The sequence below is a fragment of the Populus euphratica genome, unplaced genomic scaffold (assembly GCF_000495115.2).
Source record: "Populus euphratica unplaced genomic scaffold, PopEup_1.0 scaffold482.1, whole genome shotgun sequence".
NCBI classification, from domain to species: domain Eukaryota; kingdom Viridiplantae; phylum Streptophyta; class Magnoliopsida; order Malpighiales; family Salicaceae; genus Populus; species Populus euphratica.
The window spans coordinates 240412-267236 of record NW_011500161.1 but is presented as its reverse complement, the minus strand read 5'-3'; the positions used below and the strand labels follow the sequence as shown (position 1 = coordinate 267236).

At 32.4% G+C, this 26825-nt stretch overlaps 2 protein-coding genes across 8 annotated transcripts; both read right to left on the bottom strand.

Moving 5' to 3' along the window:
- Positions 1-529: 529 nt before the first annotated feature.
- On the bottom strand, positions 530-5717 carry EMB2775 (ATPase family associated with various cellular activities (AAA)). The gene is made up of 11 exons (XM_011006476.1): positions 5531-5717; positions 5318-5428; positions 5005-5037; positions 4377-4545; positions 3574-3755; positions 3093-3229; positions 2865-2963; positions 2672-2741; positions 2505-2579; positions 1650-1695; positions 530-908 (listed from the first exon to the last, which is right to left on the bottom strand). The coding sequence occupies exons 1-11, from the start codon at positions 5612-5614 to the stop codon at positions 850-852; spliced, it is 1065 nt and encodes a 354-aa protein (XP_011004778.1). The 5' UTR covers positions 5615-5717; the 3' UTR covers positions 530-849.
- Positions 5718-7211: 1494 nt separating this feature from the next.
- LOC105111186 (probable polyribonucleotide nucleotidyltransferase 1, chloroplastic) lies at positions 7212-25815 on the bottom strand. 7 transcript variants are annotated; one of them, XR_839576.1, is made up of 25 exons: positions 25411-25815; positions 25081-25149; positions 24637-24743; positions 24507-24549; positions 23600-23683; positions 22700-22764; positions 22435-22591; positions 21039-21095; positions 20417-20530; positions 19530-19793; positions 19358-19432; positions 18606-18719; positions 17840-17932; positions 14890-15068; positions 14535-14718; positions 14309-14356; positions 14059-14131; positions 13726-13799; positions 13512-13619; positions 13335-13429; positions 12937-13000; positions 12452-12505; positions 12289-12330; positions 11206-11638; positions 7212-7440 (listed from the first exon to the last, which is right to left on the bottom strand). XR_839576.1 is itself a non-coding variant. In XM_011006474.1 (24 exons), exons 1-24 carry the CDS (start codon positions 25699-25701, stop codon positions 11294-11296), a joined length of 2799 nt encoding a protein of 932 aa, XP_011004776.1. In that variant the 5' UTR covers positions 25702-25815; the 3' UTR covers positions 11205-11293. The 7 variants fall into 7 exon arrangements, 2 of the variants coding, with proteins under 2 accessions (XP_011004776.1, XP_011004777.1); XR_839578.1 differs by lacking the exon at positions 7212-7440 and adding an exon at positions 9992-10246; XR_839577.1 differs by lacking the exon at positions 7212-7440 and adding an exon at positions 10975-11045.
- Between the last annotated feature and the right edge of the window lie 1010 nt (positions 25816-26825).

The window sequence follows — 26825 nt, the reverse complement described above, 5'->3', positions numbered from 1 at the left end:
AATGGTCAAAATAAAACAAATAACATACCCTGATTTTTACATATAAAAAAAAAGACAACATATCATTCATTACAAGTATAAATAAAAAAAAAATTAGTAACACCAAGCAAGCTTCCATGGACCCTTTTTTTCCATTATTATTTTTATTTTTTAAAAAAAACTTATTTATATTTACATTAAAGAATTTTTTTAAAATAATATTAATTCTTTTATTATACATTTAATTTTTAAAGAGATCTTTTTATTTATTTATAAATTATTAAATTTTTTTAACTACAAAAATAATTTGAAAAAAAACATTTTTTTATAAAAAATAAAAATATTTAACTCACGATCAAACACAAGTTAAGTAACTAATTAAATGGCATATAAGCTGCACACGATTCCTTGTGGTGAAGTATCAAAATGCTAACCAAAAAAATTATCATGATAAAATTGTAGAAACCGGGGTTGGGTTCCGCGAGACCCACGCGCCCGTTCTACAAACAAATTTTTCATTTTTATACAAACGCCAAGAATGCAACCTCGCTTCAAGAACGAAAAGTATCAAACCAATGATGAATGAGGTAAAGGATACCCAGCCAAATTTATTGGAAGGCTCTTAACTTGGGAAGAAGAATAAAAATGGTAGCAGGTGACAAGAGAGCGAACCGATAGCCAAGATTTGCAATCACATTGATCATATGTAACAGTGCCAGCAATCTTTGCATTTTTCATAGATCATAAATACGATTACAAACTCAGCTACAAGAAGACATTGCGAGAAAACGTCTCCATAGGAGAAGAGATGCTCCCTCTTCCTCCTCCCTACGCCTTTAAACCATGCGCGCTAACATGTTGCAACCTTCTTCAGCCAAATGTAGCTATGAGGAAAGCCTTGTAGATGCTCATGAACTTGGCCAAAAACGCTGGAAGATAAATCATAAAATAAAGTCTCTGAGCTATTTGAGCTCAATAGGCTTCATGAAAAGACATCTGTTTCTACACATGGGAGCTGACATTCGATTTCAAGCAATCAAATTTTTTATAGAAAAACTAGAAAAAGCCAAGGATCATAGAGCTCTCTGAAATATTTCCTAATGCAATTATGTAATCGTAATAACAGAGTGCTTATCTAATGAAGTGTGCAACGATATTTTCCACAAGCCAAGGGAATAGATATGGAATCCATATTCAAGCATTCACACTTCACAAACCAAGATGCTAGGACAACACAACAGCACAGGCTCGCTCACAATTTTCTATATCAAAGATCGTGGTCTGAAGTAGATAGTTTTCGAATTAGTAAAAGCAAACTCAATTGAAAAGGTTACAAATCTCAAGAGAAAATGGTGAAAAAAATGGTGGACAATTAGATGACTCCTAAATGCTAAGAAAAATGATGATGCCAGTGATAATATTTTATGAAATCCAGCAAGTTGAGGTAAAAAACAAGTACAGAAGGCCATGTGTTCATCTATGCAATTTCCTAAAAATACTTTTGAGTTCTCCTGCTTCAACAGAGAAACTGTCCAAAAACATTTTGGGATGGAGTAAGCTTCGTGCTGCAATCTCAATATACTTGGAAAGAAATGGAAACCAACAATGTAAATTAGTTGATACTTGTGACAACTGATTCTATCAAATTGATTTCAAGAAAAATGAAATACCTTCAAGGTGAAATATGGCTTTCTGTCCCATACGCATCCTATGTTCCTGTAGGAATATGAACAATATTCAGAAAAGAATGGCAGGAAAGGAAAAAAAATGACCATGAGATGCATTTTGTTATATCTAAGAAACAACTCAAGCCATTCACATTGTCAATGGTAGCTAACGCTTCCCTTTCACTACTAACTTCATAAAATGCTAGAGTTTTCAAATCAAATTTTCCAAAATAAATCATTATAATCAAAATTTTCACATTCTTGTTACTATACATTCATATATCTCACTCCTTTTTCAAAGGTTTCTGAATTTCTTCCAGGAAAAAAAGGCATCACTTGTAACACATCATACATGAGGAATCGACAACTGAGACAAAACCAGAAACCAACTACATGCATGCAATTGCCTAATTCTTTAGAGGTCCTTCAAAGAGACCACAAAAATTTCTGCCATAATGTTGAATCAAACAACAATGTAAGCCATATCCTTGTATTTTACTTTATGTCCCCCCCCCCCCAGTTCATTATCAATGACGCAATAAACAGTAGTGATTAGCACAAAGTCTCTCATTGTGGTGCTTGCACGCATATAGATGTTTCTAATCAATCAAAAATATCTATGTAAAAAGAAAATGACCTAGACAGTAAGTCAACAAAATCAGTTTGGTTTACAGTTAAAGAACTGAGTTGAGATCAATATGATTAAAGTCGGTGTTTAATTTTATTCATCAATCGTGCAGATCATTTGAGTGTAACTTGGCACAAATCAAATGCAACTACCTAATCAATTTTCTCAGAGGGAGAAAGGAGTATTGTAACAAAAGCAGATAAAACAAGAAATGAGAAATTATAACGTACATAATATGCAGCCCAATGGCAGACTTCATGCTTTAATTCCTCATCCAATTTCTTTAATAATTCTGAAAGTAGCTTCTGAGACAAGATATAAAAAATAAAATAAACTTCAAGCCAAGGATAAAGTAAGAAAATGGAAGTTGTGGAAAAATACACTGAAGGTTCCTTACCTTCAGAATAATTTCTGGAGGAATACAGTTAATAAGCAGTTCATACAACTTCCCTCGAACCTGAAACAGCCTAAAGCATATGGGGAATGTGTTTGGTTAGAAAGTTTAAATGAAGAAAAATGATTTAAAAGGCAATAATCAAATCTTCATTTTATAAGACATTACATGACATATGATGTTTGCAATACCAAACCTTTTAGGGCTCTGCTCCCTCATAATGTCTGAACATATTTCAGAAACATACTCCTCCCAGTCCATTGGAGGAATTGCTTGATTACTTGAAAATGGATATCTACAAGCACAATGACAGAATATAAGAGCATTACTAGAAGCCGTGTGATGCTAACCTTTTCCAGCAGACTTGCAAAAAGAAAATGAGAAACAGCTGTACTAATCAGATAGAGATGGTATGGAGCTTAACTGTTGAACACGGCAAGTCTCAAATGAAAGTATAGCTCTTCTCAAACTCCTATTTGATTTATCTGCTATACGAGCAGCAAATCCAGGTGGAAGCTGTAGTCCTTCTTTCTTTCCAATAAATTCCAATACCTTAACAATCTGGACAAAGGAATTTCATAAAACTAGTTATATAAGAAGGAATAATAATAAAATTGACTATCTCGGCTAACACTCCTTAAGTGCTATTGTCTCATATGGCCAATTCCACAAAATATAAGTAAGAAAAAAGTGATAGGAAGAGATTCATGAGATAGTTAGTGTTAAAAAAAATCTATCCAGGCAAAAGACCAATGCATGTTTGAATTTCCAAGTCAAATAACATCCCCTTGTAATAAATAAACAAATAATTGTTATTTTATGTGTTGGCAAATGCATTGTCTATTCAAATGTAACTAATCTGGAACATGTATCAGTTTCCAAGAAGAAAACAAAACTTATCCAACCTGTTCCTCCTTAGGTGCATTTATTCTCACATTCAAACAGCGAGACCTAATTGCTTCAGTAACCTTCGAAGAACTGTTGCAGCAAAGAATTAGACGGCAAGAGGCACTGTATTTTTCCATTGTTCTACGAAGAGAATGCTGTGCTTCTCTTGAAAGCTTGTCAACCTCATTGAGCACTAGTACTGCCCTTGCAAAGTAAAATATCAACAGTAAAGTTCCAGAAATAGCTAGTCAATGAGAATGAATGCTTTAATTACAACCATACCAGCCATTCAACTGGATAAAAAAATTGAAAAAAGAAATAAATAAAATGAGAGAACCAACTGAAAAATGTAAGCAAATAAAGAAGAACACTTGCAAGGTTAGCTTAACCAGAATGAAAAGTTAACATCACAAATGACTATTAGCAAACAAACAATTCATGAAGATAAAAATGCAAATTCATAATGAATCATTTAAATACAATTGAATGCACATATCCACTAAATCAAATTGGAATTGGTTGTTTGCCTCGGAAGCCACGTGCATGTCAGTGATCACCCAAAGATATGCAGATGCAACTTGAACCTATGAAGACAGTGAACATTTATTTTATGTTCTAGTTTTCAGAGACAGTGAATAATAAATTGTAGCAAAATCTTCACAAGAACAGCATCCATCTCAGACATTCACATATTCTTCTCAACTGGTCATAATTAAATACACACTTTTGTTTGCTATGAATATCGGATACAAAGTACAGAAGATGTAAAAATATAGATGAATCATGGTGTTGAAACAAAGATTAAACAATCCAAATTTACCCTTATATCCTTTTTTTCCTTTTGTATCAATTGGCCTATTCTTAGCCATCTCTTTAATTATCTCCTGAACTATATATCTGTCCTGGAATCCTACATCACTTGGGCTCAGCTCCACATGATTTGTGCTTGACAATGTGGTCAGCTCTAGATCGATAGTTCTACTTCCAGCCTGAAATGAAATCATAATTGAGAATAGAAAACGAAGAATTAGCAAAGGTATAGTTGATTTAAAAAAAAAAATTGATCATTAGAGCTCGGTACAGATAACTCAGCTGCAACGCCAAAATACTGTCTGAACTTAAACCATGTAAGAAAACTAACTTATCATTGTATAAAACAAGGAGCAAAACATTACCATAGATTTGAATTAAATAAATAATAAATAAAACAATTTCACTGGAACCCATCCCTATGGGCAAAACATATCAGAGAACTCTAATTAATCTGACCAAAAACCTATTCATGTGGCAACTTCTATCCCCAATAAAACGTAAGATGTCAGAGAACAAGTGCGTTCTGGAAACAGCAAACAAACTTCACAAATCCTATAAAAGATTATTGAACATGTGAAAAAAAAAATCAGCAACCAAAATTTTTTAAAAATAAAATAGAAAGAGGTGAGTCTTACATCGATTTTCCATGTCCTATTTTCCACCTTCACCTGCAACCAAACAATTACCAGAGTTAACTAAAAGTCTTAACACCCCACAAGCAGTAAGTTAAAACCCAGGATAAAGAACAACAAAAACTGTTGACTAATTAAAAAAATGCAGAATATGACAACAAAAAAGGGCCCATAAATCCAGATTGTGTTATTTTTCCCATCATTTATTTTCTCAGTAACCAAACAAGTGGCATGAGGCAGCACAAATACAAGTAGAGAAACAAACATTAAAAGAAACAACAGTAAAAAACAACAAAAAAAGAAAGAAGCGAGAGACCTTTTCGGCACTGGTGCCAAAGATCTGGCGGAGAAGGGCCATGATTAGGGTTTTCTTGCCAGAACCAGAGGGCCCATAGAAGAGCAAATGTGGACAGTCTTGTTCAGTGACCTAAATACCAAAAAAGAGAGGCATTAGAGTACCATAACAGAACATTAATCAAAATACCACAAATTAACACAAAATATAGATGAAAACAAAATGGGGAGGTACCAGTTTCTTGAGGTTTTCGGCGATTTCTTGATGAACGATGACCTGGTCTAGGGTTTTGGGTCTGTACTTGTCAACCCACAACATCTTTCTTTTGATTCTTCCGGGGAGAGAGGTGAAAGAGATTGTAGTGGCGGGAAAGACTGGCGTGAGAGGGTAAAGCTTTTTATTTATTTATTTATGCGACACTACCCCGCCCTACAATAGGGTGTATTTCGCATCCTTTAAAAAAATGTAAATTTTTTTTATTTATTTAAAATTAATTTTTTTTAATATTTTCAAATTATTTTATATATTTTAAAAAATAATTATTATTACACTTTCAAATATATATATATTATAAATTCCTAAAAAATCATTTTTTTAATTTATAAAAAATAAATTATTTTATAATATTTGATAGTATTATAAAAAATAAATAAAAAAATACTTTGCAATAATTTATACTGTCATGAAAAATATGTTGAAAAATAAGCTATTAATATTTTATTATTTTTTAAATTTATTTAACATATATTAAACATTAAATTTGATTATTAGTTAATTCGGCTAGCATTTTCATCAATTCTATTAATATAATATTTTGTTGATAATTTTAAGAATTAGATTACAATAAAGTTGTATGTATGTGGGGATCACCACCAATGGCATCTCATAGATTTTACAGTAAACAATCCCTCACTAAAAGGAAATTCTTGTGCTATCTTATTTGATAAAGCACTTTACTCATATTAGTAAAGAATATGAATAACTTTTCTGAAACCAAACAAAACTCAAAAAAAAAAAATTAGAAGATTCACACCATAATCACAACTTAAAAACCCACCTAAAAGAAGAGGAAAATAGAAAAAATAAGAGAAAAGGGTGATAGAGAGCGAGATTTAAGGAAAAGAATTACCATTTGAGATTTTGCAAATATCATAAAAGAAAAGAGAAAAAGACCATACAGAGAGATTTACAATGGATGTTTTTTCCTTTTTAAGGTGTGGGGTTTATTCTTCCTTAAAAACAAAAAAAGGAAAGTGTAGAGAAAAACATTTTCTTTCTTTTTAAAGGCAGGTGTTTTGATTTTGATTAAAAGAGCTTGATCTCGTCTTTTTTTTAAAAAAAATTTTAATACACATCTCCCCATGTAATTATTTTAAAAATATATTTTCATTTAATTATTATAACAATTAAAATAGATATTCCTATAATAAAATTATATTATGAGAAAAAATTATATTTCATAGTTAAAAATACTTTTACACACACACTGAATAAAAATGAATTAAAAAAAAGTAATAACAATAAAAAAAATATTCGTAAGAATCCTAATGATTTTAATTAGAGAGGAAAAAATATTTTTTAATTAAACAACTCTCTTTACTTTCTTTATTCATGTATTTCTTTTTTATTTTGATCAAAGTTTTTTTTATTAGATAAAATTTTATTATGATTATGAAAGCAACATATAAAATAAAAATTCATATTTGTGCGGTGAGAAATACACTCATGTATATCTTTATAATCATCAATAAATATCATAAAATATTTATATTAAACATGAGAAATAATATAACTAATAAACAAACATCACTATGAATGAATGATCTCAGAATTGTGGATGACCCTACTTACTTTAGAATGGAATGGTAAAGTTTTACTTTTGCCTAGTTTAAAAGTTGCACGATCAAGAAACACGTTAAAAGAAGAATGCTCTTTGTTATTTAATAGACCAGATTTCATCAAATAAAATAGAATCCTAGAACTAGGATGACCAGGCGTTTGTGTAAGACTTCATGACACGTTAGACTTGTTACAAAGGAAAGACAGTGTAGAGAAAAAGGTAGGCTTTGTGGAACAAGTAGTTGTGGATAAAAGAGACGTTCATGCTTAGGCCATTTCACTACCCACTGTCCTGATATTTGATCCTGCACAACACAACCATCATGAGTAAGATATACATAATAATTTTGGTCTACAAGCTAGCCAACATAAACTAAATTCACATAAAGATTAGGTGATGCAAGAACATCCTTAAAGAAAGAAAATACATCACCAATTGCCACCATAGAAGAACTATCATAGGCTGCTTGAATATGTGAAAAGCCATAATATTCTCTAACATTACTTAAAACATTGAGAGAGTGAGTCATATGATTAACACCCGAGTCTACAATCCAGGAGAGAAATAAAAAGGAAATACCTTGAAAACCCAATACTAAAAATGCACCATGATCATTTCTTTCACGAGTTAGAAAAGGAGTTGGAGGCTGTAAACCAACAAAAGTTTCCGCAGTAGCATCAAGCATAGCTAGTTATAAGTTACTAGTATCAACATGATAAACTTTGTTGGAGCATGGAGGACAAATAGTACAGTCCTTAATAACATGCCTTGGCTGGTTGCGGCGGTAATTACAAAATTTCTAAGGACAATTAGGGGACATATAACCATATTTCTTGCAACTATAGCATTATATGGTGCTCATGTAATGACTCTTCCCCACATAGGCAATTGAGACATTATTAGAAGCTACACAAGACTGCTCCATAATATTTTGAGTATTAAAAAATTCCTCACACATGAATTCTCCAAAGCAGACATCTAAAGTTGGAACATGATCTGTATTTACTAGAGAGGCAATAAATAGATTGAATGTAAGGCCTCAATGTCATTAGAAATTAATCTTTTCGGCTAGTTTTGTGTACATGTTGCCCTACTGTCAACCTTGCCTTCAATCCTTCTGTTGAGACCGTGGCTACAGAGTCAGAATAATCATTCCATAAAACCCAAAAGCTAGAGTAGTGGTCCTGAACTGATAGATCCCTTTTAGTATAGTTAACAATGGCCAACTCAAGCTGGAAGCACCTAACATTGTTGTCTTGGTTTGCTTGGGATAATTCCATGTAGCCTTGGCGTCTCTATCAGGATGCAAAGAAAGAATATAATGCTACTCTATAGAATCAAGAATCCAGTACATGATTTAATTATCTTTGGCATCCAAGGCTTTTTGTTGGTCACGGACCTTTCCTCAGTTGATCCCCCTTTGTTGTTATTGTTTATATGTCCCCACAACTCTTTACCCTTGAGAACGGTCTCTAATTGAAACTCTCAAGCAACATAATTTTTGTCAATGAACCTAACACAAATATTATCCGACATCTCTATAAGTTATAAGTAATAACGTTATGAGTGAGAAAACTAAGACTAAGATTTTCATAGAAAATGATGCTTTGAATTGTCCTTTCTTGAGTTTTGATAAGGAAACTTAAATTTATACATGCTAATTACACAAAGAGATTTTAGAAAACTATATACGGTAAACTAAATCTCCTTTTCTATTTATGAAAATATATACAGCTTAAAGTAATAACCATTAACAATGCATAATTTATGGCCTTCTAGAAAGTAAATGGAACTCTTGCCCAATTTGAACATGAAACAATCAAAGAGAACATCATAAGAAGAAAATTGATCTGTATTTTCCAACAAATCAGAATTTAACAAACAAGACAAAACAATACAACTTTGATGGCCTAAGTGTTTATGACATGCTTCACCCTTATTTTGAATATTGATACAAGCAAATTATAGAAAATGAGGAATTGAAAAATAAAACAAAAATAATATTTCAATTTTATGTCTTTTCACAATCACCATCCATCCCACACAAGACAACCATTACAAGTAAAATACACATCACAAATATTCTCCACTAATTAACCAACCAAAATAAGACTAGTGAACAACTTTGGTGATACAAACACATTCTTTAAAGTTGGATTGATATCCTCTACCTTAGTAATAGACATATGACCTCCATTACCAATCTAAATTTCTAATGAACTATGATACTTACACAGATTTTTTAGCATACTAGATGAGTTAGTCATGTGATTTAAGGCAACAAAATCAGCAAGCCAAAATCGGCATGTAGTCCTAAGGCTGAAAAGATTGAAACAATCATTTATTTCATCATTTCAAGAGTAAGAATAATATATTAAGCAGTCGTAGATGGCCTGTCAGACACAACAGCTCGAAAAGCATTGATTTTGCTGTTTTAATAACGAGTAGGCACTCCTTGATAATGTCCTTGTTTGCAATAATTGCAAAACTTCTTTCTATAATTGTTAGCAATGTGTTCATATTATTTGCAGCTATAACACAATATATTACTCATATTTCTACCCTTTTCTTTTCCTTGAGCAGCAAAAGCAACTATAACAAAATTTTCTTGCTTGAAAATGCCTTGTGTAAAAAGAAGTTGCTCTTTGAGAAGTAATTACCAAAAACAAACATCTAAAGAGAAAAGGATCTCAATTCATATAGTTTGAGCAAACAATATTGTGATTTCATTAAAAATTTATCGCGAACCTGTTGAACTACAAAGAGAGATTCAACAGGCACCCCAGCATAAGCAATATCAGTATATTCTACCCATAAATTTTGAAAGCCAGAGTAATAATATTGGATGAAAAGGCTGCCTTAAGAATAATTAGAAATATTATTTTCTAAATGAAAACATTTGGCATTGTTTTCCTGATAGTAAACCTTTTTTAGATACTCACATATGGCTTGTGTTGTCTTATATAACATTAGATTAAGAAAAATAAAAGGGTCAACAGACCCTAAAATTCAGGACATTACTTGAGTATCTTTGGCCTTCCATCGAAGCAACTTTGTAGAATCACTGGGAGATAGATCCCTCTCATTCACATGACCCTTTAATTCTTTCCCTGTGACATACTTGAAACTGAAATTCTCAGGCTGAATAATTTCTTTCTAGCTGAACACCACGCAACTCAGAATTGCTTAATGTAATCTTCTCAACAAACACAATAAAACCATAGAAGACAACCAAGAATAAAAGAAAATCCAAGACCCAAGAGCTTCAGGCATTGAGGACTCATTACCCAGTCAAGAAAAACTAAAACAAGACAATGGAATGGAATGGAGATTCAGAAGTGAAGCTCTGATACCATGTCAAATTGGTTGAAAAATAATTTTGATTAACATTATATAAAATCAGCTACTATTAACTACAATATTGCCCTAATTATAAAAAGCTATTTACACTATAATTACATGAATGTTGACATAAAGAGCTAATATTTATATAGAAACTATTTATTTTGATATGATGGTCCACACTATCATGTATATCTACTGAGTGGGATCCAATTCTATAATTCTATTTGGTAGGAAAATTGCAAATATATTCGAGCCAGAAACCAAAAAAAAGGCACTACCTAATGCTACAGATTCGATAATTATCCAACCCCACAATTTTAGCAAATAAGCATAAAAATAGTAACTAGTTCTTAATCAACAAGATTTTTGCCACATTATACAGCATTTCCAATTCCATGTTGGACAATGGTATGTATGTATGCATGCTCACATAAATGCAGGAACGTGCACAAACATAAACATGCATCTATTCCGCTCCATGTGGTGTTGGTTACCTATATCACTTTTTCTCCCCCAAACCAACTTGTAAATTTAGCGGTCCCTTTCTCTTCATATTGGTAGTGACTGCCAACAAATTTCAATATCTTATCCTTTTTCCCACCGGAAGAAAAGTATAAATTCAAAATTTAAGAGGACATTTCTTTATTGCCCACATGCAATTTTCCATATAACCATATCTTTTTTATTTGCAAATTTATAACCAAGTTGGAAAGTGACATCGTACCTTCAGTTCCAGCTAATGCTCTTTCCTTGTCATCTTTTCTTATGATAACAAACCAACTTATTCATCAATGAACAACAGGCAACATTCGCTATCCAATCTTAGCATCTCCATTCACTAAAGTACCTTCATCTTTGCTGGCAATGCTACTGACAGATGCAACACTGTTCTTCTTTGGCCCATCTGTGTCAGAACTGGTTAATCCCTTGTAAACTTTCTTTTTTGAAACTGGAGCATCCTTTATTGAATCACTTCTTGGGGAATTTACATCACTGTCTTTATCCTTGTACTCTTCAGCTAAATCATCCTTTGGTGCTTTCACATTCCTTCTGGGACTAGCCTTATCAGTTGCATGATGCTCTGCACTGGACTTCTCTGGAGTGGCTTCAGGAAGCAATGCTTTGCGACTAAGTCGAAGTTGTCCCTTTTCATTTACCTGTATTACATGCATGTAAATAGTTAATAGAGAACAATTTTTTTAAGTGTTGTGTCAAGAGTGCAAATCAATTAATGTAGCAATTGATGGTCCAACACAAAGGATGTTCCAGTTTTGCTCTGGAAACTCGAAATCAAGTTTTGTTTCCTCTGCAACTGAAATGAGTAAATACAGCACATTGAAGGAAAATTAAATCCAGATGAACCCATCAAGGAAAGGTGAAGCCATACATCTCATTAACTAGAAAGCATTTATAAAGAAAAAGCATTTTTATTAAAAAGGTATCCTTGATTTATCATTATAAAATGAGCTCTAATTGAAAAGAAAGAGAAGTCTAGAAAAGGTTAGTTTGGTCACACTATAATTATATAGGTTGGAATAACAATTGAAGGAGTGGCAATAATGCCACCCTTTATATCTATAACAGATTTGAAGGATTAGCGACATAGATGCTAATATATATGTACAGAAATGACGATCAACAATAAATATGGATGGCATCAAAGGATCATTAATTAATAATTAAGGTTAAAAAACTCCAGAATTTCGCAAAAATAGCAAATACCAAAGTTAGCTAAAAAGAGCTTGTCAGTGAATAAAACTTGAGTGTCTTGGGCACAATGATGGTTTAACGAATAAGAAATTCCTACCTCAATTAGTTTAACATCAACACGGTCTCCAACTTTGAAAACCTGTAACCAAAAAAAAAAATAGAGTAGAAATTTTAGCTTATTGATAATATAGCAGGAAAAAATATATATTTCTTATGGCTTCTATATAATGTGGAGGGAAAGAAAAAATGGTACTGCTTACATCTTCAGCCTTTGGCAACCAGTTCGAAGTTAGTTCACTAATATGGCAAAGTCCCTGCCAGAATTCAATACTTGACAAATCAATAGCCTTTTCTTCCTCAAATGAAATAAGACTTCAGATATGCTAGGTTATGTAGGTAACATATTCTTATGTAAATGCCTTCCACACCTTGTCAATTGAGCTTGGTTTGATTACATGGTGTATTTTAATTTTTACTTTTCCCAAGCAAGAAAAGAAAAATCTATCTTTAATGAAAATATGGAAAATTATTGTGAAGAGAACAATCTTTTGATGAACTTTGGAATTCTGATGCCCAATGCAACTGCAATTACAACAAATATCAAATTTAAAGAAGCCTGTCCAAGCAAAAAATCTTATAGTGTTTTCTTTCCAGCTACTTAGAACTCCGGTGTTAATAATTTTGTTATGCAATACAACAGTCTGGTTATTGGCTTTTATTAAAATTGTGTACCAGAACTACATACCTCACGCCCTGGGGCTATCTCAACAAAGACTCCGTAAGGAGCTACAGATTTGATCTCACAGTTCCTGATCAATAAGAGAATAAGTCAAATGTTCTGTCTTCACAATCATCAAGTAACAAATACTTGAGAAAGAAATAAATTCAAAAAATTCAAAAGGCCAAATAGACAACGATAAATACACTTAATAATCATGAAACTATTCCCAATTATACCCTTTACTCACATGAACCTTTGTGAAGCAAAGCTTTGATGCATTCTTGAAATATCTTCCATAATAGTAACAATGATAAAAGATAACTATTTCCATTTTTTTATTCAATTGATCTAATTAAGAGGGTGAAAAAAAGAAAAGAATAAAAGATAGAAACAAAGAAAAGCAGCTCAAGGAAAGGACATGCCTGTAGATATCACCGACATTTGGAACCATTGTTAGCCGATTGATAATGGATTTGGACTTTTCTATACTTGACAAATCCTTTGCAGTAATTTTTACCTGCAGAAGCCAAAGGTTGTAGAAGTTGCAACTGATTTCAAGTCATAAACCAATGAAAGATAAACTCTATATCTGATCTTACAATTCCATCATCTCGTGTGTCAATAGCCTCAACTCCAGTTTCTTCTATTATACTCTTCACCTTCTTCCCACCAGAACCAATGATGATGTTAACTTTCTTCGGATTGACCTATAAATCAATATTATGATTGATAATGTGTGTGTTAAGGCATCATAGATTATAAGTTCTAATTTCAAAAGCAAATCACTAAAGGATGCGTATAAAATAAACAAACCTTCATAATGTGAATCAATGGGGCATACTTAGAAAGCCTTTTGGAAGGGAAAGGTGAGCATTTCAACATTTCAGCTGATAAAATAAATAGAAAACAAAATAGGTGAAATGAGTGCTTCCAAAAAATGTAAACCCGAAGCATATTAGCAGCTCTAGTTAATTAAGAAAATGGTAATATTTATACATTCACGCAAACTGATATAACAGAACAAGGTATGGTGTAAAGGATATGTGCCTACAGTTCCACATACTTCTGGCAAGATAGCACCAAACTATTGGTCAAACAGATTTAAATGAATTCTAGGCAAAAAAAAAATTGCCTAGGTTCCAGTACCAAGAATATGCTTTCGGCCATCCCTTGCTTGTAGCAATGCCTTTCTCATAACAGGTAAGGTGATTCCTCCAACCTATAATGTCAAAATCGGAATTCATTATGATTTATAGGCCATGGAATTTAACTCGTGAAAATGAACAACAGAAGAATGTATCGATTGCTATAGGGTTGACAAAAGGATGTTGGTTAGAGGAAAAACATTCTGTCTAGCATGAAATCTGTCTGATAGAGTAGTTGTAGAGATAATGACCTTTATGTCCATCTGAAATGCAGTTATTCCATCTTCATTTCCAGCAACCTGCAACGTCCAAACAAGGTGATCTTTTAAAAAGGTTTTAACATGATTGCAGTATACTCTTTCCTCTGAATTTAAATATGTATTTTCAAATTCAAGCAAGTATCTATTCAATACTCATGAAAAAACAAAGAAGAAATAAAATAGAAGCACAAATCTGGAGATGCCCAGTAACTCTTACCTTGAAATCCATGTCTCCAGAAGCATCTTCTGATCCAGTTATGTCAGACAGAATGAGGGGCGTTCCATCACCCCCAAATTCCTCAGTGTCAAGAACCATACCCATCGCAATCCCAGCAATCATGCATTTTACAGGAACACCAGCATCTTGTAATGCCAAGCAGCCTCCACAAACAGAGGCCATGCTGTTCAATGATAGGTGCTAAATAATAAGACCCAAATCACATAGTATGATAGCAAACACTCAACATGAAATACTTGGACAAAGAAAGGTTTTTAGCACCCAAAAAACTATATCAAAAGTAAGATCTTGTGATTGTATAACTAAGACATTAGCACTTTTTATGGCTTCTGACCTTGAGGAGCCATTGCTTTCTGTGATTGTACTCTCAACTCGTACAGTATAAGGAAAATCATTTTCAGAAGGCAATATAGGTTCAAGAGCTCTCTCAGCAAGCATTCCATGACCGATTTCTCTTCTACTAGGTGCCCCTATCCGGCCCACTTCTCCAACACATGATGGAGGAAACAAGTACTGGAAGATTAGAACAATGTCAGAAAGCATCCAAATGCAAAAGTTTCAACAAGCAGGAATTGTAATAGTGTATTCAGTTAAAATGCTATATAGTATTCAATAATGAAACACAGCAGCTAAACAGAGTGCAGAGAATGACTACCCTTTCAGAAGAAATCAATTAGGAAAATTTTTACAAGCAAAAGGTTTGCTTCATATATAAATAGAACTCTAGATCCTTTAAACTTCATTAAATACCCACGACATAAGAAACCAAATGGTTTGTTTTCAGTAATATAAACAAGATGCTCCGCTATTTGAAGGACCCATAGAAAAGGAACTTATATACAATTAAAAGAAAATATACAATTAAAAGAAACTAAAAGGGCTCCTAGTTTTAATGTAGCATCATTACTGTTAACTCTCTTGGATTGGAGTAATGAAATTTTGTTTTGCACTATTATATCTTTTTATGCCTAAATTAGCACCCAATTGCAAGTTTTGTTTTACAAGGAATGGTTGAATTAAAATACTGAGAACTTAAGTGAAAAAAATAGGTGGCAGCTTCAGTCTTTTTAATTTTAGAAAAATCAATTTTGATATCAAACTTTTTTTTTCAGTCCTTTTTGGGTGGGAAGAGAGAATGGAGAATCGCCGGATTCCGTTGTAGAGAGAAAAGGTTGTCGTTGGTAATGATTTTAACCACTAAAATGATTGATTTTTATGCCAAATGGTTTTATATTATGAGGAGAGTTCAAATTAGGTGTTTCATTGGAAGTGTCTAAAACAACAAATTGGAGCCTAGGAAAATTTTTGGTTTTGAGGTGGTTTTTTACATTTTTTAAGGTAATGGATTGGTTTAACATGGTTTCTATAGTATTTTCTAGGCATTTTGGATAAAAAAAGGGTTGAAAATGAGTTTTTGAAAGAAAAAAACAGGAACCATGTTTTTTCGGCAACCATAGTGGCCATAACCTAGGGGGTTCTAGACGACACATCATCCATTTTTTTCAAAATAAATTAGGGCGGACGACCTATTAACTTTAAAAAAAATAAAGGCTTAGCGATTGGCCTAACCTCATGCTTTTCTTTTCTTTTGATTTTTTCAATTAATAGCTTATTTGTCTTTTTTAAAATAATTTTTAATTCTTTGTGATTCTTTTTTGTTTATTTAACTTTTTTTAAGTAGATATTATTTTTTAATTATATTGGATGTGTTTAATTTTTAAAAGACTAGTATGATTCATCTTTAATTTTTTTATATATTTAATATAAATTAAATTTATTTTTAAAAAATAAAAAAAATATTTTATTTTTTTATAATATTTTTAATATGTGCAATCTTGCATAGAATTTTTTTTCTTTTTATTTTATTCAATAAATGTTATGTATGTGTCAATTTCTTTTACAAATAAATTTTAATAAATAAAATCATTAAACACAACTAGCTTAATGACTCATGTTGCGATATTAAATATTTTAATATACATTTGTCTCTTAATTTTTCTAATTTTTATTTATTTATTGTTAATGATTTTTTTTATTTACTTAGTGATTCTTGATTTATTTAATTAGATGTATGTATAAGTTTTTCAATTTACATTGAGGAAATTTTTTATGTAAAAAAACACGTTGAAAAATTCTATATGTTCAATTTTTTTTTATCATTTACTAATATTTTCAATTTGATCCTTATTATTTTGATTTTTTATTTTTTTCCTTGACTCTTTTATAAAATTTTATTGTTTTTAATTTCACCCTTCAATCCAAGTTTGTAGTGTATTGTTTTTTTTTTTTCATTTTGGCCCTCTTTTTTTTTTTGTTAATGTTTTTATTCTTTTCAATTTAATTCTCAAATTGAAACTTTGTTGTTAATGCTTTTGGTTTACTGACCCAAGTCACGAATTTAAAAAGGTGACAGAAGTTGATATCCTTGTTTTGTGTTTTTTTTTTTATATTGTCATTTATATTGTATTTTAAAAGGAAAAATGGTTTTATGATTTTATGATTTTTTTCAATTTCTTTTTCTATCAAATTATGTTAACTTAATGACCTAGAATACACAATAGACATGTAATCTAGACATATCTCATGTCTAGGTTATGAGTTTCACTTGTTAGCCTAGTTTTGCCTAGGACAATTTTTTTTTTAATTTATTTGTTATTGTTGTTGCCTCATTTTTTTATCATATTATTAAATTAATCAAGATTTAACCTAATTATCGAATTTCTCTTACTTGGTCTCCTAAATTTTCTTTTTCAGGTTAAAGGCCAACCACCAATCTAGTTATTCATATATGATATTTGAATATACCTGCAGTACCTTTCTTCCTTTCTTAATTCCATATTCAAAAAAGATAAATCAACAATGTTTATAATGTTTACATTTTGTTCTTTTGATGAGACAAAAGGGACTAGCAGTGCGGAAATACATAGCTAGATAACCATTTCGTAATCTCCAAAGTCCTTCTAAAGTTATTCATATTCTAAGAGCAAAAGTAAATTTCTAAAGTACTTACTGGTAGAAGGATAAATATGGAAGATAAAACGTAGCATGAACCTTGAAACAGTTTTATTAGACATGTCTAATTGAACTAAAAGATTGGTTGATTTAATTTCGAACAGCATGGTGCAGAAAGGTTACCATAGAAATGATAAAGCCTAAATGATCTTTTAAATTAAATTCACACTTCACACCTATAAGCATTAAGAGAAGCAGAAACTCTTGGCTGTTAGATGACTCCAATTTATTAATAAAAAACAATTTCAAAAAGGAGATCATGGCAAACAGACCTGTAGATAGAACCTCTTGAATTCCTCTTCGTCAACAAGGTTGTCTACTCTTTGTGCCATTTGTTTATCACCAAGTGTAACAACTGCTAATGACTGTAAAAGAAAAACATCATCAACGATCACCAACAACATTATGTGTGCAAATATAACTACATGGTAGGGGTATTGTTCTCCAAACATAATCAACTACAAGATGCCAACTTATTGAAAGACAAGAAAAATGCTTAAAATAATGATTGACGAACGAAAAATTGTCCACCATGATATACAGAACTGATCAAATTTGTTTATTTGGAAGGAGAAGAATTTAAAATCACCAAAAAAGTTGGTTGATGGACAGATAATTGTTGCCTTTACTGGAAGTGGTGAAATCAAAGAAGGTATGCTGGGTAGATCTATAAACAATGGCACTGTTTTAACAAGGATAAGAGATTATTCAGTAGGAAAAGGATTAGAAACAGACAAGAAATGAGCAGATAACGAGAAAACACAGCTATTCACTAAGTCAACATAAGAGTCACCTCATAGTTTCTCAAGCCATTTTTAGTTGTCCCTTGAAGGAGAAACACTTGAAATTAGTCAACAAATGAAAATATGATGGATAAGCTTGTTCAGCAATGAAGGGGGGTAGAATCACATAACATCATAACCCATTCACGTTAACGATTTTGAGCATTTGCTTGTATAAGCAAGTGAGATAAGATATGAGAATAGAATCAGGTAAACCACTGCATGTTTCCTACAGCAAAAATACATTTAATCAAACCTGTGTTTCCCCACGTGTGAAAAGAGCACTTCCATGTGCTCTGGGAAGTATTCCACATCTGGAATCAATTGGACGTATCTTGTCTGGAGTTCTCCCGTCACTTCTTTTTCCTCCCTGTAAAAAAATGCAATGTAAAAAGAAAATTACATGTGAACATGTCAGCATCAATCATAGTCTCATTCATGGAAAAATCATATCCTAGCTGACTCCATACTGTTGGCACTTGGAATTTTTCTACATGGCAACTTTCCAGTACATTATAATGTAACAGGTAAGAGCAATAGGATTTTATTATATGGTAAACCATAATTCCAAATGTTAGAGCCAAAATTTAAGTTACATGCAGTTTTTCTTTTTTTCAAAAGAAAATAGTAAGAAATTCAATAATGTTACAAAATGAAAATATTAGGTTACAGCATGGACAGTAGTAATACCCTTGAAGTGAGAGAGATGCTGGTGTTGGAAAAAGGTAAAATTCTCGCGTGCCACAAGAAACCAAATATGTGTTTGAATGTCCAAGAAAATTCAAGTCTGAATCTAACATTGCCAGATGCAATTTTCAGAAGAAAAGAAAAGAAAAGAAAGAATTGGGCATGTCTGTGTCTGTGTCAACCTTATTGCTGTGGGTAAGTGGGAAGGGAAGTGAATGGGACCAAAAATAATGACTCTCCTGACTCCTCTTAAAAGAAGGAATGTGAAGTTATTTTTATTCATCTACTTTTCCAACTTCCACTGACCACAAACCAACATACCTCAACAATACGTTTCCGCAAGAATTTGGATGTAACTTCTTTAAATACCAGCTTCACATCTACCTCAGAAAACAACTAGAAAAGGAAAATCAAAATAAAGTGTCAAAAAGCTTGGGACTTCCAAATCACACATGATAAAAAGACCACGAGCACCAAAATTGAGTTGGATTACCAAGGGAGAGAATTTGCGTCCAATTGGCTTTATGTGGACATCACCTTCATCCACTTCACCATCTACAACAATTTCCTCATCCTCATCTTCAACCTCTAGCAAGTCCGCAACTGTTTCAGGGGTTCCAAATCTTGCATCCTTGCTTACATATCCCTTTTCTGTAAGTATACTAAGCACCTTTTCTTCCAGTGATGCAAGGGCTTTTCTTCTTGGTACTTTGCTTGTAATTTGCAATATTTTCACCAATTCATCACCAGCAATTTCCTGTACAAGGAACAGTATAAACATTAGTATCATTTTTTTTTTCTCTTGGCAAAGTAAGTGTATTCAAATAATAATTTGAGCAAGATGACAAAGGTAAGCTGGAATCACAAGATTGGCCATAAATCACTAGGATGGATAACTGGGCAGTTCAGACCTGCTACATTAAAACAGGTCCTTTCAGTCTGTAAAATCATGTCTCAATTGGATGCAATTAACTTAAGGTATTGCTTGACATGCAACATCCCTCCATAGTACTACAAATCAATAGCATCATGTACATAACTCTAGGAAAATAAGAAACCCAAAGGAACATTGCAAGATAAAGCTTCCACAATGGGCACAGATGCAAAATGGAGAACACGTAATATAAGCTTTATCTTAGTTGCTGATAGTTCTGCTAAGCAAATGCATCATACATTTAGTGCCATTATCAGAACAGAAATGATTTGTATAATACAGAATCAAGTTCTTCAAGAGTACCCTTGAATCTTTTATCCAGCTTTTACCAAGTATAGACAGCCTAATGTTAAATCAGAAAACAGTAACAATTAAAGAAGCAGTAGCTATTAGAAAACTTCTGGCAGGAAAGGATGATGTATAATAAAGATAAACAGAAACTATACCTCCACATGCTTATATAGCTCAGCAGGAGGTAATTTGATTGCATCAAGCATTTTAGCTTTCCCACACTTCTTCACCAAAACACCCACCTCATTGCAAATTGCCCGCACTGCATCCTGGCTTTAGTGAACATGCAAGAATTAAGGAAAACAGTTGAACATGCCCTGAAAAGGGCAAAAGCATGCATCGGATCTGCCAAACATCAATACAACCAGTCCCTAACCAATAAAAGGATAAAACATGAGGATACAAGGATTATATTTTGTCATCGGTAACATGTTATACAGCAACTTAATTTTCTTGCCTCAGTAAATAACAGCTCATAATGAGGATCACAACAACAACATATATAGCAATCATATTGTATGTCAATTCATAGCCACACTGTGGCATCAAGAATGTGACCACTGTCAAATAACTGAAAACAAACAAAATAATGAGTGCTGACTAGCACACGGTACACCAATCAGCTAAGCAGCTATTGCTGCATATTGCACAGAAACAGTCACAGATTATCCACAACATATACTTTTTTCTGATAGGTGATACACTAAATACATCAACTTCAGTTCATGATGAAATATGAGAAAATTGTACGCAACACACTTTAATCAAAGAAACAACCTGCCCAATTTGTACTGCATCAAGCAACTTTTCTTCTGTAAGAAAATTACAATAACCCTGCAAGCAATAGAGGTAATGGATTATGAAGTTCATTAGACACATATCATTAATATAGTTATTGTATCATTACTATGGTTAACAAACTGTATCTAATCAATTAAGTCTCCTCATGATGTACTGAAATGCAAGTGTATTTTCAGAATCATTTCATTCTGTAATCTTAGGTTAATGCAAGAGAAAAGAATGAGCAGGTAGAAAGAAAAAGGCAAAAAGAAAAGCATACGTAAAAGTTATCTAGAAAGAGAATCAGCCAATTAAAATCTAAATCTGTGAGACTATGACCATATAAGCTAATTTACTTCTATGTTTTTCTATCAAATGAATTAAAAAAGACTTGAACACAAGGCCTAAACATGTTTTATTTTCAACCCCAGGGTATATAAGTTTTTGATCTGAAAGGTAGCATCCTGAGCAGTACCCTAAAATGTCAGGATTTGACAGAAATAGCATAAGTACCAGCAACGCCCAGCTTATTGATCAGAAGCTTATTGATCAGTAATGACAGGAGTACAGCTGTAATAGGGTTATGTCTATCGTGTTGCTCAGTTCCTTCCTTGGTGGATATGATGAGTAGTGTAGAAGCAGTGTGGTCAATGACCAATTACCCAGGCTAGTTTAGATAACTCCTAAAAAGTGAAGCTGCAAGGAGGAAATGAGGTATTTTGCTAGGCCTCAATACAAGGACCCAAACTAAGTCTATTGCTCACACTTCCTTGCAGTGCCAAGACAAAAGGTTATAATAAGAGAACTTGTTCATCACTTCCCAAAAACAGAATAATTAATTATTGAGGATTAAAGCCCATCTGGCTTGCAATGAGTTTTCTTCTTTCATGACAATGGCGATTTTTAGTGAGTATTTAACCAGCATGTGAAAGCAAATGATCTTCAAGCCTTCGAAAATTCAAGAGGACTACTTTGACTCCTCAGACCATCACATTAAAGTGATGGTAATGATAGTATGGCATCTCAAATAATCTCTTAAAAATTGTCCTTTCCCAATAAATGTGGAATTGAATGCATACGCCAAGTGAAATAGATTTTACACAAAACGCACTCTCAATGGTGTGTCCAATGAAATGGTAAATGGTGCATCCACATCATATGAAGGTTTAACACAAAGGCCAACATCCATAACTACATTTTTCTATCTTAGTTTGGTGTACTGAAAGGTTAGAGATGCCTTGGAAGGAATCTGACTCCATTGAATATACTATGCACTTATACTGCACACAGTGAACTGCCACAAGCATGATCCAGCAAAAATTTCATTTCAAAAAAATGATACACGCAAAAAGGCCTTGCAGTTCAGATAATTATCAAAGAACTATGGGTTGACCTCTATCATAAATATTGCACTGTCTGTACCAGCCAGCAATAAATCCAATTCTGACTCTTCCATCTCCTTGGTTGTTGGATTCACAATAAACTTATTGTCAACAAGGCCAACTCGAACTCCTGCAATTACTTTTGTATTTGGTACTTCTGAAAGAGCTCTGTTGCAATCCAGTTTAAGAAGAATAAGTACATAATAACATGATATTTGGAACTTCAACACTTCAAGAACAGGAAGATTAAAGAGCAACACTTGAGGTAAGACTCACACAGCTATTCCAGCTGCTGTGACAGCCAAAGAATCGGGAGAATGCAAGCCATCATAGCTCAAAACCTGTTCAGAAGAGGTTATGGTAATTGGTAATTCTTAGCAAATTCATAAATCCAGTAAGAGAACGATACCAAGTCAAATAGCAGCCCATCAAATTTCAAAATGTTGATGATTAAGCATTGAATTACTGGTAGACAAGAATAAAGGAACATGCATGACAGACTTAAATTAATGCAGTGGGCATAACATGGTCACGCAAATACCAGTCAGCTCTTGTTTAAGGTTAAAATGTTCAGAATTGTCTACTTGGCAGCTTTTATTTCCTTTCGAATATCCAAGTTAAAATCAGTTGAGAAAATACAAACAAACCACACAAGGCTTACAGCACCAAGAAATAGTTTCCCAGGAGTTTGGAAAAAAATTAAGCTTGTGAACATTTAAGACATGAAAACTGCCAGTTAGGATAAAAATGTTGAATGGTAGATGACAAAGGATAGGAAAAACAAATTCTTGGTATCTATTCCATAACAACCATTTTCTCCCTAGAGCTATTTCTTATATTTCTCTTCCGATTCTATATCTCTAGTTATCCCTCTTTATTTGCTCCTCTCCCTCCATTCCAAAATATCAACAGTAAACAAACAATTCCAAAGTCTTTGCTAGGTTCTCCACAAAGAAAATGGTTCCTAACTTTCTTTCCCAGGACCTTTGTATGAAATATAATTGAGTGGCAACTTATATATCTTTTGTGAATGTAATTTTGAAAAAAATAATAAAAACCAAAACAAAAAAATAAGACTGCATAATGTGCTTCTTAAACTGAATAAAGACAATCCATGGAGATACTAAGAACAATATGTAAGCAGGCAAAAAAAAAAAACAAAACTTCAAGACTTACCCAAGATAGTATCTGGGTTTCATGGTAAAAGCCCTTGAACATGGTTGGGCGCAAAGGCCTATCTATCAATCTACAAATAAGAACCTAGAAGCAGCCAAAGAACAACTACATAAAAAGATATGTGACAAAAACATTTTCCAAAGGTAGAGATAGAGTAGAGTTTGTAAGAGAAATACTGCAATATGCTTCTGGAAAGTAACAAAAGCTACATAACAAAAGCTACATAAGTTGTTTTATCTTTGCTCTTCATCAAGTTATCCAAGTAAAAATGGCTAGAGAAATAACATTTAAGAAAAATATAGTGTAGCTCAAGCCTCACAAGCCTAGTTAATAGGTTCATTTGATCTGAGGCAGAGAGAAAGAGTTTGACATTGTAGGCACACATAACATCATAAATGGCATCTGTGGTATAAGATATTTACCATATTATGAACTAGACATATATATGGTATATTGTACAACTGTTACGGTCTACATAATCTGAATTTATACTCGTGTTCATGTACCATGCATTTGTGTTCATAAATCAATTATAAATTCCTGGCTGACAAGAGTGTGAGGTTTTTGATTAATGATGCAGTATCAACATTCAAATTTTCATTTTCATTTTCTTTACAATATTGTAGAAAACAGGACATCAGCATTATCTAAAAATTTTAGCAGCTATTTACATCGTGTCATTTCCAATTATCAGACAAATTATGTAACATCCATTAACATGAAAGCAAGGACTTGCAGAATTTCAGACTTATGCTAAGACTTGCGAGCAAATTAAACTCATGCAAACAAAATACACACTATAAAGGCATGAAGTTAAAAATGTTAGATTGAAAGGTGATAGTTAAAGACAACTGATTCAGCATCTGCTGAATTAACCATTTTTGCACTTGTAAGAGAAGGTTAGTACCTCATGATCTTTCAATTTCCCTTCCCGTTTGAAAAATCCTCCACTAAAGCAATAGCAGATATATAGAATAAATATCAGTCTTCACAAAATTTTGTGATAAATTCCAAAAAGTTGAAAACAACATGCATACCTAGTTCGACCTGCTGCAGAAAATCGCTCTTGATAATTTACAGATAGAGGATAAAAATCAGAAGGCTCACTAGGAACATCATCCAAACAAACAGATGTATAGACAATCTACAAAAAAAAAGAGAAAAAAAGAAATAGTGTTAAGATTTCACCAACCAGACTAGCTAGCACCCACCTACGGAATACAAACTTAAACTCATTGCTGGGGGAGCCTTTTAATTCACAACATATCATTAACTTCTGCTCGTGAAAGTACACCAGGTCTTTTGGTAACTCCCACGCAAACTAATAAGACAGCACAAGTTAATAAAAGTTGAACATGGATCACATTTCCAGTAACAAAGAATCAAAGTTCAAAAGTTTACATATCGAACAAGTCAACAATTTATTTATTTGATATCCAAAAATAGCACTTATCCACCCATCTGCACTAATCATAACTTACAGTTTCCCCATCCGTCACGGTGACAGAACCACTAGCTTGTCTCCCAATATGACCCGTCTCAACCAATATCTACAAAAAACAATAATCAAAACCACCCTAAATTACACTGATATTTTGATTATTCAAACAAAAAGATATATATAAAAAAAAAGTTCACATTTCATAATGTTTTACTATTACTGATAAAACTCCACAATGCTATTCATTATCCAAAACAAAATGTGTTAAAATTACACAATTTCTACCTATAAAATACCTCGTGAATTTAAATATAAAATCATCGAACCAAAAAAAGAATGAAAAATGAACTAAGCATATTAATAAACCTACATGTCTGTCACCGACGGGGATTTTGACAGAAAAAGGCTGAGGCAAAGACTGAGGGCCATCATGTGCCACAGAAGTTTCCTCTAAAGCATTGACAACAGTAAACAACCTTTCACGCTTTCTTCTTGATAGAAGCAGAGAAAGCGAAGAAAAGTTGGATTTTGCAGAATTGGAGAAGCGGGGGCAATTTGGGGAGAGAGAGAGCTTGCAGCGATGATTAAAGAGTGAACATGGAGGGTTGTGTGTGTAATTAGGTCTGTGATGGAGAGTACTGGTGCTAGGATTCGCTAGCATTTTTTCCAGCGTTTTTCAGTTTCAGTGGCTTTGGCTTTGAGAGCTAGACAGAGCAGAGAAGAAGAGAGATTTTATCCGTTTCAAGGCGCGCAGAGAGAGCTGATATGGCTAGTAGTGTCAGGTGTGTTTGTTCACGCGTCATGTTTTTTTTTTTTAAATAATAATAATTTTTTTAAAATTAATATTATTTTGATATTTTTATTTAAAAAATAAAAAATATTATTTTAATATATTTTTAAATAAACCTAATACTAATTATTGAGATATTTTTAATTTTTATTTTTCTAGTATAAATTAATCATCAGAAAAAACTAGATAATTTATTATGAACAGAATAATGGTGTTATTTATACCGTTATTAAATTAATTTGAATAACTCAATTATATATCAATAAATTAAATTAATATATAGCTTTGTTACTATTTTTATAAAATTAAATGCTTGTATTTATTTTTATTTTTATCCTATCATCCATTTGATAATAATATTATATCTGATGATACATGTTAATAAATATTTAATTTAAATTTTATTTTATTGAAGATAAAAATAATAATAAAATTTTTTATATGCATTTTAAGTTTATTTTAGATAGATATCCGCTCAAGAGTGCCCTTGATTTCTAACATAAATACTACAAGTTAAATGAGATTATTTATATCATAATTTTATTACCAAATAGCTTTAAAGATAAATAATAAGAATACAAATGATATATAATTTAATCTTAGATAATGTTAATACGTACACTGACACGTTCAAAAGATTGATATTTTCTTCCAAGTACAGGAGTGTTGAAATAATAAATAACTCAACAAGACCGAGGTCGAACCACATGGAGGTTAATTATACAAATTATAAACGACAACAATATTAATCACAACAACAATACTAATCATAACAACAATACTAATAGAAATAGTAGTAGTAGTAGTAATAAAGAAAGAGATGGAGAAAAAGAAAAAAGAAGATGAGAACTTTGAGATGGAATATCAATGTAAGGATTAAACAATGATAATAACAAATGTCAAGGTTAGAAGTTCCACTAATGGTATGTTAAACAAGTATAGTATAAACTCTTATTATTCAATTGGAAACCACACACAAAGGAGGTTCCAATCGG

Excerpts from the sequence above, each read along its gene's own strand:
- EMB2775 (XM_011006476.1), bottom strand. The coding sequence starts at position 5,614 with ATGTTGTGGGTTGACAAGTACAGACCCAAAACCCTAGACCAGGTCATC. Across the intron at positions 2,580-2,671 it reads CTCCAGAAATTATTCTGAAG|AAGCTACTTTCAGAATTATT; the intron begins GTAAGGAACCTT and ends ATCTTGTCTCAG. Across the intron at positions 1,696-2,504 it reads GCCATTGGGCTGCATATTAT|GAACATAGGATGCGTATGGG; the intron begins GTACGTTATAAT and ends ATATTCCTACAG.
- LOC105111186 (XM_011006474.1), bottom strand. The coding sequence starts at position 25,701 with ATGCTAGCGAATCCTAGCACCAGTACTCTCCATCACAGACCTAATTAC. Across the intron at positions 22,592-22,699 it reads ACAGCAGCTGGAATAGCTGT|AGCTCTTTCAGAAGTACCAA; the intron begins GTGAGTCTTACC and ends GGATTGCAACAG. Across the intron at positions 14,719-14,889 it reads GAAAGCAATGGCTCCTCAAG|CATGGCCTCTGTTTGTGGAG; the intron begins GTCAGAAGCCAT and ends ATCATTGAACAG.